The sequence below is a fragment of the Hemitrygon akajei genome, chromosome 7, assembly GCF_048418815.1.
Source record: "Hemitrygon akajei chromosome 7, sHemAka1.3, whole genome shotgun sequence".
In the NCBI taxonomy this organism is placed as follows: Eukaryota; Metazoa; Chordata; class Chondrichthyes; order Myliobatiformes; family Dasyatidae; genus Hemitrygon; species Hemitrygon akajei.
Genome location: NC_133130.1, coordinates 22,856,664 through 22,872,804, shown reverse-complemented (window position 1 = coordinate 22,872,804; position 16,141 = coordinate 22,856,664). Strand labels below are relative to the sequence as shown.

At 43.4% G+C, this 16,141-nt stretch overlaps 1 protein-coding gene across 1 annotated transcript in view; it reads right to left on the bottom strand.

Annotated features, from left to right (window-relative positions):
- The window catches only part of LOC140730289 (inactive phospholipase D5-like), a 168,183-nt gene extending 159,810 nt beyond the window's left edge, over positions 1-8,373 (bottom strand). The window contains exon 1 of the mRNA XM_073050499.1: positions 8,060-8,373. Within this exon, the coding sequence (XP_072906600.1) occupies positions 8,060-8,257 (198 nt within the window). The 5' untranslated portion in view covers positions 8,258-8,373. The remainder of the gene's footprint in view (positions 1-8,059) is intronic.
- Between the last annotated feature and the right edge of the window lie 7,768 nt (positions 8,374-16,141).

Sequence of the window (16,141 nt, the reverse complement as noted above, 5' to 3'; positions counted from 1 at the left end):
ACTGTTCCACATAACCCACAAAAAGGCAGGCATAGCTGGGGCCCATGCGAGTGCCCAGGGCTACACCCTTGATCTGGAGAAAGTGGGAAGAACCAAAGGAGAAGTTATTGAGAGTTAGAACAAGCTCCGCCAACCGGAGGAGTGTGGTGGTGCTGGGGAACTGGTGGGGTCTGTTATCCAAAAAATAGCGGAGGGCTTTGAGGCCTTCTTGATGTGGGATGGAGGTGTATAAGGATTGAACATCCATGGTAAAAATGAAGCAGTCGGGGCCGGGGAATTGGAAGTTATTGAAGAGGTGAAGGGCATGGGATGTATCCTGGATGTAGGTGGGGAGAGTCTGAACTATGGGGGATAAAATGGGAGTCCGAGTAGGCAGACACAAGTTCAGTGGGGCAGGAGCAGGCTGAAACTATGGGTCTTCCGGGACAGTCAGGCTTGTGGATCTTGGGGAGGAGGTAAAACCGAGCTGTGCAGGGTGTGGGAATTATGAGTTTTTTGTCTGAGGGAGGAAGGTGTCCGGAGTTGATGAGGGTGGAGATGGTGCGGGAGACAGTGGATTAATGTTTTTTGGTGGGGTCCTGTGGCAGGGCGAAGTACGAGGAGGTGTCGGAGAGCTGCCGTTTGGCCTCAGTGAGGTAGAGGTCCGTCCACCAGACTACTACTGCACCACCTTTGTCTGCAGGTTTGATGATGAGGTTAGGATTAGTGCGGAGAGAGTGGAGGGCAGTGCGTTCAGAGGGAGTGAAGTTAGAATAGGAGAGAGGGGTGGTGAAGTTGAGACGGTTGATGTCTCGGCGACAGTTAGAGATGAAAAGGTCAAGAGCAGGTAGAAGGCCCGATGGGGGTGTCCAGGAGGAGGAGGAAACTCATAATTCCCACACCGGAGGACTTCCGGTAAGATGGCGATTGTTTAGCTGCTCCAAACTTTTGTTCCGTTACTGTCGCTATCTTTGCACTAAATGTCTCCATTTTTTAAACCTTAGTTAGGAATTTTTTCGGTATCTCTTACTTGCCTGTGAACATATCTAACTTACAATGTCTAGCAAGAGTTCTAAATCCGGGAGAAAAGAAGCTATGGCTCCCTCAGACGAGACCCTGGTTGCGCTCGGAAAGCTCCGAGACAAAATTTTAAAGGAATTTAAAACCGCTTTCAAACAGTTGGAAGACAAACTGGATCGGATCAACAATAAAGTGGACAAGCATGCTGAAAACTTATCTCGCATCGATTCGACTTCTGAAGATTTAGAAAGTCGTGTTCGATGCTTGGAGACTCTCTGTTCCAACTTAGAGGAAAAATCTAACAAACTCCTTTCCAAAATGGTGGATCTCGAAAATCGCAGCAGACGCTGCAATCTTAGAATTCTTGGCTTGCCAGAGGCGACCGAACAGGGATCAACCGTGAAGTTTTTCGCCGAGTTTCTCTGTGAGATATTCGGGAAAGATTTGCTTCCAAAGCCGCCCGAGCTCGAACGAGCACACAGAGTTTACGTTCCCCCCGGAATTCTGGGCTCCCGTCCGCGACCAGTAATCTTGTGTTTCCATCAATACCAGGTAAAACACAGTCTGATTGTGGAGGCACGTCGCAGGGGGTCTCTTCCTTTCCAGGATACAACCATTCGCTTTGTGGAAGATTTTGCACCCCAGACCTTAAAGATGCGCGCTGAGTTTAAAGGCGTAATGAAAGTGCTCTTTGATCGTGGTTTTAAACCCTCTCTCCGCAATCCTGCTGATCTACAAATCAAGCTTAATACTGGAAAATACAAGTGGTTCAGGTCGGTGAAGGAAGCTGAAGCATTTGTGGCAAGTCTTCCGGCTATCCAGTCATCTTCGGAATCTGATCGGACCTCCTAAAATGGTGGATAAGTACTCCTCGTAGTAAAATTACTTTTTCTGGACTCAGACTTCACTTGAATCACTCAGACATTATTCATTGAAACTCTAAGGGCTGTTGACAATCTTTCCCGGGATTTGGTGTGTGTGTGTAATCTATTTTTACTCTTGTATAACCTTATCTACAGAGTTTTACAACTGACTCTAACTTGTTTTGGAGGTTCGAAGTCTTTAGTGAAGGCCTCCCTGTTTGTTGGTTCACAGTTTAATTGCTGATTTATTTTTCCTTTTTTAAAAAAATTTATTTATTTTATCTTTTTTTTCCTTTCTTCACCCCTTTTTTCTAATCTCTGAATTTTTTTCTCTCCTCTCTGTAAATGGTTGATAAATACTCATCTTGAATTTATAATTTTCCCCTTCCTCTCCTTTTTTTTTTTACCTTTTTTTTCCCCTTTCTCTTACTTTATTCTTCTATAATTTTTCGCGGGTAGGTTAGTTTTGGTTCTCTTTCGATTTTCTCTGTATTAAGTTTTATATTTCTGCAGAAGGTGTTCTAATCTGTAGTTATGTTTTCTAGTGCATAAACTAGTTACTATTTGCTATAGTATTTATACGGAACTGTTGTCAATGACACAGACCTGGAAGTTGTATTTGGGTTAATTTTTTTGGTAGAGCTAGCTACTTGTTTTGGTAGCCGTCTAGTTTTGGGTTGTGTGGGTGGGTTGGATTTTCCAGTTCCAACATCACTCACTGTATTTATTGTTTCTCTTTATTGCTCAGGACATGTATATGTTTTGATTTTATGAATCTATGGTTACATCTCTGCTCCCAGACTGCTAGTGTACTGCTTGACTTTTTATATGCCTGCTGCCTTTTATGCATTAGTAATTGATAATGGCTAGTGCACTTAAATTCGTGAGCTGGAATGTAAAGGGATTGAATCACCCTGTTAAAAGGAGGAAGGTATTCTCACATATCAAACAACTCAAAGCTGACATTGCTTTCCTTCAAGAAACTCATATTCGTTGTTTTGATAACTCCCGGCTTCTGTCAAAGTGGGCGGGTCAGCATTTTCATTCATCCTTTGCTGCTAAAGCTAGGGGAGTCTCCATTCTTATTAACTCAAATATTCCTTTTGAACTCCATAATAAAATATCTGATACAAATGGCCGTTTTATTATTGTTTCTGGTAAACTATATAACACTAAAGTTGCACTAGCAAACCTGTATGTCCCCAACTTTGATGATGTTAACTTTTTTGAACGGTTTTTTTCCTCACTACCAGACTTGAACTCATATTCTCTTATACTGGGTGGTGACTTCAACTGTTGGTTGGATCCTAAACTGGATCGATCGTCCTCTGTTACCAGATCACCTACTAAATCTGCCTTAGCTATCCAATCGTTTCTCTCTAATTTTGGTATCTCTGATATATGGCGTTTCCTCCATCCTACGGAGAGAGATTATTCTTTTTTCTCACATGTTCACCATACCTTCACTAGAATTGACTATTTCTGACTCGATAACCAACTTATCCCATTTGCCCACTCTTGTGACTATCAGAGTATACTGATTTCTGACCATGCCCCAATTACCCTCTCTCTGAACTTTCCCGGTCTCCCTCAGAGGAATAAACACTGGCGGTTTGATTCAACTTTATTATCAGATGATGATTTTGTAAAATTTATTAAGGATCAGATAACCTTTTATTTTAACACTAATACATCACCTGAAGTGCCATCCCAGATTGTCTGGGATGCCATGAAAGCATATCTGAGGGGTCAAATAATCTCTTACACAGCAAATCTCAACAGAAGATCCCGTGCAGATCGATCAGACCTCATTAACCAGATTAAAGATTTGGATCAAATATATGCCCAAACTAAGAACCCTGAATTATACAAGAAGCGCGTTGAACTCCAAACTAAATTTAACCTTCTGTCCACTCAACCTGTCGAACGCCAACTTCTCGAAAGCAAGAGTCGCTTTTACATTCATGGGGATAAGTCTGGTAAACTCCTAGCCAATCAGCTGAGGCGTTCCAAAGCCAAACAACATATTACAAAGATCCGGAAGGAGAACGGAGACTTTACATCGGATCATTTAGAAATTAATGACGCATTTAAAATAATTCCCACACCCCGCACAGCTCGGTTTTACCTCCTCCCCAAGATCCACAAGCCTGACTGGTTTCCTCTGATTGGTTTTCCACCTCGCGCCTCTAGCCCTTTCCCCCCCCCCCATCTCTATTACTGGGCTTCGGCCCTCTCTTTGCCCCCCCATTCCTGATGAAGGGTCTCGACCCGAAACGTTGGCTGCTCTTTTCTCACGGATGCTGTCTGACCTGCTGAGTTCTTCCAGCGTTGTGTACGCATTCTTTGATCCACAGCATCTGCAATTGTATTCCAGTGGATACAAGACCAGCCCATTCAGTCTTTCCTCATGATAACTTTCTCTAAACTACTTCCAGTGCCTTAATATGCTTCCTTACAATAAGGAGACCAATGATGTGCACAACTCTCTACATGTGATCTCACCAAAGCCCTGTACAGCTGAAGCATAACCTCCTCTGTCTTGCATTCAATTCTCTTCACAAGTAATATTGGTTTTCCAAATCATGTTCTGTAATCTTTTGAAACTCATGCACCAGAACACCCAGGTCTCTCTGCACCTGGAGTTTTGCAATCTTTCACTATTTAAAGGTTTCACCTTGCTCCCCACCACTCCATTTTCCTGCCAAAATAGAGAATACCACATTATCACACCTCCACCCACTAACCCATCCTACCACACCCTCCTCTACATGCCACCACTACTTTATCATTTCCTGTCAGTCACCTTATGTACAGACAGACAAACCTATGCCTAGTGTCACTTTATGGACATACAATCAATTTATATAAACTATGCATATTTATTGTTTTTTTATGATTGTGTTCTTTATCTCATTCTGTTGTTTTTTTTTGTGCTGCATTGGCTCCAGAGTAACAATTATTTTGTTCTCCTTTACACTTGTGAACTGGAAATAACATGAAACAATCTTGAACCTCCCTGATGACAGATTTGCACTCATGCACTTAAGCTAAGTTCCTCTCTCTTGCCTCGCTCTCCCCATCTTTTTAACTCTCTCCAGTCCAACAGCTTCTTCTTGCCACACTGTGTATATCCCTCTCCCCTTGCAGTGCCACTGGAGAGATAGACACCGGAGAGATAGACACCACTCCCTTAGTCCGCCACCCTGCAGCTATCTCTTTAATCATATATCTCCTTTTGCTCTTTGGTTAGCTTCTCCATTACACATTGGTAAAGTGTCCCTAAAACCTTGCACAAGAGCGTCAGTAATCCAAATGATGTTTCTGTCTCTTGATTCCATTCATCTTCTCAGACAGGTGATCCTCTCCCCTACCCAGTGGTCCCAATTTGTACCCTTACCCAATGGGAACATGCAAAGAGATATCTTGATATCTAGGAATGCTGCCCACGGCTGGCAGTGACCATATTTAGACAGAGGCAGACATGGGAACAATTAAATTCAATTGGACCATAAGAGCAAAATTAGGCTCGAGCTCTGCTCCGCCGATCAATCATGGCTGATTTATTTTCCCTCTCGACCCCAATTCTCTTGGAGACATTCGGCCAATCTTGTGTCACCTGTGGGAAGAAAGCGAGAAAACTATGCTGGAAGTGGGCCAACTGCATTGGGGTTTTTGATCCGAAGCATTGACAAATCCTTTACTCCCACAGATGCCACCGAGCTTTTCCAGCACTTTGCTTGCCACTCCAGATTCCAGCATCTCCATTTCCATGTGAGGGAAGGGAAACTGGAATGTCAGTTAACCCAGCAGATGGTCAGCCTGAGTCCAACACCTTGTAAGTATTTCTATTGGAATATATGTCCAGTGGCCACTTCATTAGGTACACCTGCTCATTAATGCAGTTATCTAATCATGCCAATCGTGTTGACAGCAACTCCTTGCACAGAAGCATGCAGTCAGAAGACCCCAAGACCATAACATATTGGAGCAGAATTAGGCCATTTGGCCCATCAAGTCTGCTGTGCTATTTCATCATGGCTGATCCATTTTCCCCTCTCAATCTCAATCTCTTGCTTTCTTCCAGTATCCCTTCATGCCCTGCCTAATCAACCTCTGCCTTAAATATACCCAATGACTTGGCTTCCACAGCCACCTGTGGCAACAAATTCCAAAGATTCACCACTCCCTGGCTAAAGAAATTCCTCATCTCCATTCTAAATGGATATCCCTCTATTCTGAGGCTGTGTCCCCTGGTCTTAGACTCCCCCACAATGGTGAAAATCCTCTCCATGTCCCTTCTACTGAGGCCTTTAAACATTCAATAGATTTCAATATGATCACCCCCCCCCCATTCTTCTGAATTCCAGTGAATACAGACCAAAAGCCATCAAACACTCCTCTTCAGACAAGCCTTTCAATCCCCAAATCCTCTTCGTGAACCTCCTGTGGACCCTCTCCAAAATCAACACATCCTTTCTTAGATAAGGGACCCAAAACTGCTCACAATTACTCCAAGTGAGGTCTTATAAAGCCTTAACATTACATCTTCGCTTTTATACTCTAGTCCTCTTGAAATGAATGCTCTTGAATGAGTCCTCCTGAATTTCATTTACCTTCCTCACCGCCTGCAAATTAACCTTCGGGGAATCCTGCACGAGGACTCCCAAGTCCCTTTGCAACTCAGATTTTTTCTCTCCGTTTAGGAAAATAGACTATTGCTTTTATTTCTTCTACCCAAGTGCAAGACTATTCACTTCCTGACACTATTGCATCTGCCACTTCTTTGTCCATTCTTCTAATCTGACTAAATCCTTCTATAGCCTCCCTACTTCCTCAAAGCACCCTGCCCATCCACCTATCTTTGAATCATCTGCAAACATGGGCACAAAGCCATCAATTCTGTCATCCAAATCAGTGACATATAATGGATAAGCGGTCCCAACATAGATCCAGGTGGAACACCGCTAGTCACTGGCAGCCAATCAGAAAAGTCTCCCTTTATTCCCACTCTTTGCCTAATGCTAGTATCTCCCCTGTAATGTCATGGGCTCTTAACTTATTCAGCAGCCTCATGTGGGGCACCTTGTCAAAGGCCTTCTGAAACTCCAAGTAAACAACATCCATCCATTCTCCTTTGTCTATTCTGCTTGTTATTTCTTCAAAGAATTCCAACAGATTTGGTCTATCCAAGTATCCGGAAGCCACATCCTCAACAATGGACTCCCAACTACTGAGGTCAGACTGGCTAGCTTATCACTTCCTTTCTTCTGCCCCTCTCGCTTCTTGAAGGGTGGAGTCACATGGCCAAGAGGTTCAGCCCTTGTTCAGTGATTTTGAGGCAGCATGATTGTTGGTGCCTCATATGGTGGTTTGAGTATCTCAGAAATCGCCGATTTTTGGGGGATTTGCAGGCACGTCAGTGTAGTTTACAAAGAGCGTTACGAAAATAAAAAGTCCAGTGAACGGCAGCTCTGTGGGCGAAAACATCTTATTAATGAGAGAGGTCAGAGGCGAACGGCTATAATGGTTCAAACCGGCAGGAAAATGACAGTAACTCAAATAACCACGCGTTACAAAGACCACACCGGGTTCCACTCCTGTACCTATGAAAACTGGCCACTGAAAGCGAATCTGCCACTTACTAATGCGATTAGTGGACATAATCAAATGAAGAGCCACCGCCAGGATTCATTCGCGCCAACTCGGGAGGACCTGGCACTTCACGAGGTGGAATCCGGTCAGCCTATCCCTCAGCCAAAATGTACATCGATACCTGCGTTTTTCCCGGGGATTACTGTGTCGGGGAGTCACTGCACCAGGTCGGAGAGTTTCAGCAACCCCGTGACATTTACTCAGCCGCTGGATTCTCAGAGCATTCAGTTTCCCTGTTCCCTGCCGCCGCTGCCCGAGGTCGGCGTTAAAAGTTACACGATGGAAACAACTTTAATTCAAAAGCACTGCGCTACCTCCCAATATATTTAGGCGCCATTTCAAGAAGAGGAGAAAAATAATACAATCTAAACTTTCCTGTCAGGATTATTTTTCACGCTGTTATCGTGCATTAAGTGCGTATACATTATTTATCACACAATCGATGGTCCAATTGTCACATCCCATTATAAAGGACTCTTGAAATCCCTCCCTCTACGCTAAATAAAAAAACAAGGTAATTTAACATTTGACAAACGGCTCACATGCTCGCTCTTTGTCCTGTGATGGAGGTAGACAGACACAGTGTAATCCTTCTTTTTGGCAGTGCTGTACAAGTTGGTAGCCCCCCGGGGAACGCTCTGGGTGGCTTCCCTGGCTCCGGGCTTTAATTTCATCTGATCGTAAGGCTCCTCCGGCAGACGGTCGTGCTTAACTTCCACGTTCTTGTTCCAGTCAGTCATTGCCGAGTCCTGCACCCCTAAGTAAAATGGGGTCAAAGAGAGAGGGGGGGGGTAAGTGAGGACAGTCAGCAAAGAACTCAGGTACCGCTGTCACTCAGCCGACTGCAGTTCATACTGGCTGGGTAGCTGCAGCAAAAAAAAAGCACCGACCGAAAAGCAAAGGACTGCCCAGTGGGAGGGGCACACGTTATATCTGCGTATGGTGCAGTGAACTGCAGAAAGAAGGGGGGAGAGAGAGAAAAAAATCACTATTGTGAGGAACGGCGTGGCGAAGTTCTGGGAATAAGCTGCTCTCCTGCCTTGTAGGTACCCGGGTAGACAAATAACGGGTACGGGGAACTCAGCTACAAGCAACACCCTCGCACAGCCACCATCCATTCGGAACATTAAAAGGACAATCTTATTCGCAACAGATTGTAAAATCGGGCTCCCCCAAAAAAAGACCTCCACTAAGCCGGGATCAATTGAGTTCGGATCCCCAGGATGCCGCTGATAGCTAAAACTGGTAATCTTGAAATAACAGGTTCAAATCCCCGCACAGGAATTAAAATACGGTTAATCTGACATTTAGAACTAGTATTGGGAATGGTGCCCGTGGAGGTGATGCATCATTGTCACAAGTTAATTTAGGAAGGAAATCCGCTGCCTTTGCTGCTCTGGTTGATCTCCCCTTCTCTTTCCCCGCAAAGTGAAAACTAAAATGCTGCAGATGCCAGAAATGTGAGACAAAAAAAAACCCATAAAGCGCTGGAAACGCTCAGTAGCCAGACAGCATCTGTGGAAGAAGATATAGAGTTAATGTTTCAGGCCAAAGATCCTTAATGAAAAGTGGGAAACGAGTTACTTTCAGGTCAAAAGGTTGGGGGCGGGGGAGGAATTGATAGGGCAAAGGGAATGTCTCTGATCGTTAAATTCCCTCATTAATATATTAACTATGAACACAGTAGACATAATCTAGGAACCCTGGTCTCACCCTATCAGAGATATTCCCTTTGTCCAACCCATCCCTTGCTTAGTTTCTCTCCATGTTAAAACTCACTTATTTTCTCCTTTTCCCAATGCTGCTGTCAGGTTTTCGACCTGAGACTTTCACTGTGCCCCTCTGCACAGAGGCTGCCTGAGGCATTGAGTGATTCTATCATTTTCAATTTTTATGCTTTTCCCACAAAATTGTGCTGACTCTCAGCAGCCCACCTAAGTACCCTAGAAGAAGGTTTGCTTCAAGGGACATCTAGATGGGCAGTAAAATTATTAATCCATCATGTTAGTGAAAACAAAATGAATCAGTCCTTTCAGAGGGGAATTGAATAAGCACTAAGGGACAATAACTAGGTTGCTCTACTAGGACCTAGCATAGATTCCAATGATCCAAATGGCCCATTCTATGCTGTAACAATTATCTACTCTATTAAGTGGGTGGCAGTATAGAGATATGTCTCTACTAAATGAGGTATAAGGTGCTGCCTGCAGGCTACCCTGGGGCAAGGTCTAGTACCTGCTTAGGCCCCCCAATCAAGGACATGCAAAGTCATAGGAGCAGGTGATGGATGGTTGTATGAATAGAATTTTTTAAATTTATTTTTTATGGATTTCTACAAAACAACTACAAACCAAAAACCCAACTACAAAATGAAAATTAATACAGAGCAAAATAAACATATCAAATATATAATTCATAACAATAAGGAAACAGCACCCAAAATAAAATCATATAGAGTTAGTATCCTCCCCACCCTCCCACTACAAAACTCCAGGCCAACCATTACAATATGTTAAAAAAAAATTAATCGGCGCGTTCGACCCCACAGAGCTGTAAATATAAATAAAACATTATAATGCCTACTACCAAAACTGTAATGTAATTCTCATCAAAAAGAAACCATAAAACTTACAGAAAAAAGCTGAAAGTAAGGGATTATGGTACAAAAAAAAGAATAAACTTAATCTAAAGGGGAGTCATGAAAGTATTCAAGAAAAGGTCCCTGCACCTTATGAAACTTTATGTCCGAATTGAGAAGTGAATAATTAATATTTTCAAGGTCTAAACAGGACATAATATCATTAAGCCATTGAGCATGAGTGGGTGGATGAATAGAATTGAATTGATTTTACTTCTTATATCCTTCACATACATGAGGACTAAAAATCTTTGTTACGTCTCCATCTAAATGCGCGATGTGCAATTTATAGTAATGTATAATAAATAGTATGTACAACAGGACAGTAACAATAACTGTTAAATATGAACAGTCAATATAATATAGAAATACAGTTGGGTCAGCATGAATTAAGCAGTCTCATAGCCTGGTGGAAGAAGCTGTCCCGGAGTCTGTTGGTCCTGACTTTTATGCTGCAGTACCATTTCCAGAATGGTAGCAGCTGGAACATTTTGTGGTTAAGGTGACTCAGGTCCCCAATGATCCTTCAGGCCCTTTTTCACACACCTGTCTTTGTAAATGTCCTGAATAGTGGAAGTTCACAGCTACAGATGTGCTGGGCTGTCTGCACCACTCTCTGTAGGGTCCTGTGACTGAGGGAGGTACAGGTCCCATACCAGGCAATGATGTAGCCAGTGAGGATGCTCTCAATTGTGCTCCTATAGAAGGTTCTTAGGACTTGGGGGCCCATACCAAACTTGTTCAACCATCTGAGGTGAAAGAGGCACCGTTGTGCCCTGCACCACACAGCCAGTACGAACTGACCACGTGAGTTCCTCGGTGACGTTTATGCCAAGGAATTTAAAGCTGTTCACCCTCTGAACCCCAGATCCATTGATGTCAATAGGGGCTAGCCTGTCTCCATTCCTCCTGTCACCCACAACCAGCTTCTTTGTTTTTGGGACATTGAGGGAGATGTTGTTTTCTTGATAGCACTGTATCAGGGTGATGACTTCTTTCCTGTAGGCTACCTCGTTATTATTTGAGATTAGGCCAAGCAGTATAGTGTCATCAGAGAATTTAATTAGCAGTTTGGAGCTGTGGGTGGTGACACAGTCATGGGAATACAGAAAGTAAAGAAGGGGGCTTAATACGCAGCCCTGTGGGGCACCTGTATTGAGGGTCAGAGGGGAAGAGGTGAGGGAGCCCACTCTTACCACTTGCCAACGATCTGACAGGAAATCCAGGATCCAGCTACATAAGGCAGGGTGAAGGCTGAGGTCTCTGAGCTTCTTGTTGAGCCTGGTGGGAATTATAGTGTTGAATGCTGAACCGTAGTCCAAGAACAGCATTCTCACATGAGCATCCTTCTTCTCCAGATGTGTAAGCCGGTGCATATCACAAGTCCTGGTTACGCGACCACTGACGCCAGGAAGACAATCTCTGAAGTGTATTGATAATGGCTGGGGTCACCTGTCTTGTAAAGACACTGCCCAGAAGAAAAACACTTCTGTATAAAAATTTACCAAGAACAATCATGGTCATGAAAAGACCATGATCACCCATGTCATACAACATGGCTCATAATAAACAAATGAGCTCTGTTAAGCTCCATACTAATGGTGCCCACAACCTTTGAATGACTCAATGATCATCATGAACAGCATGTTCGAATTTCAGTATAAATTTATTATCAACGTACATACTGGTCTCCAAATACTACCTTGAGATTCAATTTCTTACAGGCATTTACAGGAAAATTAGACAGATACAGTACAAGAAACCATGTATAAACAAAGACTGACAAGCCACTACAAGAAGACAAACTGTGCAAATAAAAATAATACTGAGCACACGAATATAAAGAGACCTTGAAAGTGAGTTTGTAGATGGTAGAATCCGTTCAGAATTGAATGGAGTGAAGCTTTTCATACTGGCTCAGGAGTCTAATGGTTGTAGGGCTAGAGTTTACAGTTTTTATGCCATCCTTTTTTATGGCATGGCCCACTACCATTAACTGAGGAGCCCATGTTGGGGACCCTTGGTCTAAGCATAGTGGTTCTTCTTTATGCAATAGACTCATGTTAACAAAATATTGACAGAAGACAGGCATTGGGAAGATAAGGATTCAACCTTGCCCCCCTCTGCTGCTTGCCTCCATCCCCTTCCTCGGTCACCTAATGGCCAATGCCTCACCAGTCCCTCTCTGTCTTTACACTTGTTGTCCTTCCCGTCCACTCTCAGTCCTGATGCAGGGTTTCAATCCGAAACATCGGCTATGTCTTCCCCCCACAGATGCTGCTCGACCTGCTGAGTTCCTCCAGTGGACTGCTTGTTGGAATAAAATATTCTTAATTTCCTATCCCTCTAATTTAGTTAACATAGCAGAAATAGGGGAAGCCTAGGGTCATAGAACACAGCCTCAGAGTAGAGTGACATCCCTTTAGATGAGAGATGATGAGGAATTTATTTAGCCAGAGTGTGGTGAATCTGTGGAATTCATTGCCAAAGATGGCTGTGGAGGCCGTCATTGGGTATATTTAAAGCAGAGGTTGATAGGTTCTTGACTAGAAAGGGCATCAAAGGTTACGGGGAGAAGGCAGGAGAATGGGTTTGAGAGGGATAATAAATCAGCCATTATGAAGTAGTGAAGCAGACTCGATGGCCAAGTAGGCTAACTATGCTCCAATGTCTTATAGTCTTAAATAAATTACCCCAGAAACTGTAATGAGTGAATGGGTTTCATCCCCTGTGAAGTTTACCCATAATATCATCCAAAATACAGGTAAATCTCAATTTAGTAGGCAGCCGATTTAGGAATTCCTGAAATGCTTCATTTCCAAATAAGTATTGCACTTCCTAAATGTGACCATACTGTAATGTAGGATACAAGGTAGTCAATTTACACAAACAGCACCAAGAGAAGGGCCAAATATGCTTCTGTTACAATGTTAATATGGGGATGAATATTGTCCCCCACCATACTTGAAAGGATTCACTTTTTGTTTTTCAAAATAGCAACTTGATTTGAATTCAAGTTCAAGTCTATTGTGATTCAACCATACACGTGTAAACAGCTAAATGAAACATTGTTCCTCTGCGGCCAAGGTGCAAAACACAGCACATACAGTTAAAATCCAGCACATGGAGCCACAAAGTAATATTAGCACAAGTCCCCAGGTGACATGGCCTGAAGACTGGCAGGTTGGCATGGAGTGCAAGGCGCGTGTTGATGTAAGACAGTGTAACGTTACTGGCACTATTGTAATAAAACAAGCAGTTGTGTAAATATATGAAATGGCAGCAATGAAAGATGAAACGTGACCAGTGCAGGAAGAGAGTTTGTCTGCGAGTTGGGGAGTGGGAGCAGCAGGGCTTTCAGATGGGGTGTACCGGTGTGCTGGGCGGCAGCAGGGTGCAAAGTCTAACAGCTTGTGGGAAGAAGCTGTTACCCATGGCGTTCTTCATATCCAGCTGAGAGGACAGGAAGGTCTTGTTTGGGAAACAGCTTACGCTCTCAGAAATGTGCTCAGCTCTTAACTTAGAAGACTGTACTCAAGTCTCCAGTGTGCAGCCTTCTGAAGACCTGCTCTTTCAGGGATGACAGTGTAACCCACAGAGCAGCAGCTGCCACCATATGATTGATGCCAGTCTGATTTCCATTTTAACAAACCACTTACCTAATGAAATGGAATACTGAGGAATAAATAATATCATCATAGAACGAAAGGATACAAAAGATAGTTTCCCGCCCCTCTTGTTGCTTTTAGAACCTGTGTCTCTAGCCATTTTTCAATTTACCCCCTTCTCCTTCCCTTTATTGAAGGGGTTCTGTCATTGCAGCTTATTCTCATTCCTTTATGTTCTAAATGTTGGTTAGCTACCTGACGTCATGTTATCGTCCATAACAGCAACATGATGGATGTTAGATAAAGCTGTGTTAGTTCTCCTCACCAGCTATAATCAGTGAAATTCCCCTTCCAGTCCAAATATAATCAATGCCAATTAAGTTAAATTTACATTTGCAGTTAATCATACAATATTTATGCAAGAAAGATTTGTATTTATATTGCTCTTGCAAGAATACAGGTGCTCTGAAGCTCTTTCTGTATTTCTGAAGGCTAGATATTGTTGTAGCACTAGAAACATAAGAAACATAGGAGCAGATTTAGGCCACACAGTCCGTCATCATGGCTGATTTACTATTCCTCTCAACCCCATTCTCCTGCCTTCTCCCCACAATATTTCACACCCTAACTAACCAAGAACCTATCAAATTCCACTTTAAATATACTCAATGACTTGGCCTCCGCAGCCGGCTGTGACAATGAATTCCACAGACTTACCACCCTCTGGCTAAAGAAATTTCTTCCCATCTTTGTTCTAAATGGACATTCCTCTACTCCGATCTGTGCCCCCTGATTGTAGACTCATCCACTATAGGAAACATTCCCTCTATATCCACTTTATCTAGGCCTTTCAATGTTTGATAGGTTTCAATTAGTCACCCCTCATTCTTCTACTCCAGGGAGTACAAGCACAAAGCTCCTCATAGGTTAACCATTTCATTCCCAGAATTATTCTTGTGAACTTTCTCTGCACCCTCTCTAACACATCATTTCTTAGATAAGGGATCCAAAACTGTTCATAATACTCCATGTGCAGACTGAAACTCACATCACATTCTTGCTCTTATATTCTAGTCCTCTTGAAACAAATGCTAACATTGCATTTGCCTTCCTCACCACAGACTCTACCTGCAAGTTAACCTTTAGGGAATCCTGCACAAGGGCTCCCAAATCCCTTTGCAACTCTGATTTTTTAATTTTCACAACACTTAAAAACTAGTCTCCACCCTTATTCCTTCTACCAAAGTGCATGACCATATACTTTGCTACACTATATTCCATCTGCCACTTCTTTGCCCATTCTCCCAATCAGTCCAAGTCCTTCTGCAGACTCCCTGCTTCTTCAATATCACCCGCCAGTCCATCTTTCTTTGTGTTGTCTACAAACTTGGCCACAAAGCCATTAATTCCAAATTGTTGACATATAACATGAAAAGAAGCGGACCCAGTACCAATCCCTGCATAACACCACTAGTCACCGCAGTCAACCAGAACAGGCCCCTTTTATTCTGTGTCTTTGCCTCCTGCCAATCAGCCAATCTTCTATCCATGTTAGTATCTTTCCTGTTAACTTGTTAAGCAGCCTCATATGTAGCACCTTGTCAAAGGCCTTTTGAAATGCCATGTAGCATCCTGCTTGTTGTTTCCTCAAAGAAATCCTACAGATTTGACAGGCAAGATTTCCCCTTATGGAAACCATGCTGTCATTGGCCTATTTAATCTTGTGCTTCCAAGTACCCTGAAACCTCATCTTTAATGACGGACCCCAACATTTTCCCAACCACTGAAGTCAGACTAACTGGCCAACAATTTCCTTTCTTCTGCCTCCCTCCCTTCTTAAGGAGTGGAGTCACTTCCAGCCAAGATGGCGCCAGTGAACGACAATTCCTCAGTTGACATCTTTCAGATCGCAAGTCTTTCCAATTATTACACTTTTTCTGTGCCTTCTGCTTTTTCTCTTTGTCTAGTTTGTGTTGCAGAGACTGTTGAAGCCTGTGACGTACAGTTTGAGTCTCAATCGAAGGCTGCAGCGCCATGCTGTGTCCGGAGAGCTGCCTCGTGGAGATCAGAGATGGGTTGGTGGGGGGGGGGGGTCCGAGAAGGTCCGAGGACACAAGCTGACTCACAGAAAAGACCAGAGACAAGGTGCAGGGTCACGAGTGAGGAAGAACGAAGCATCGAGGTGAATGTGGAGGGGTCAGCGACAGTTCCCAACAAAGACAGTCAGCAGCCGGATCGGTGAGTTCAGCCCCAGATCAGAATGTTTGACCTGGATCAGCAGCGTTCAGACCCAGGTAGGCAGTCACTCTTCACAGAAGGACTAAGTTCATGCAGCTGCTCTCTTCATATGCAGACAAAAAGATGTTTCCCGTATTCTG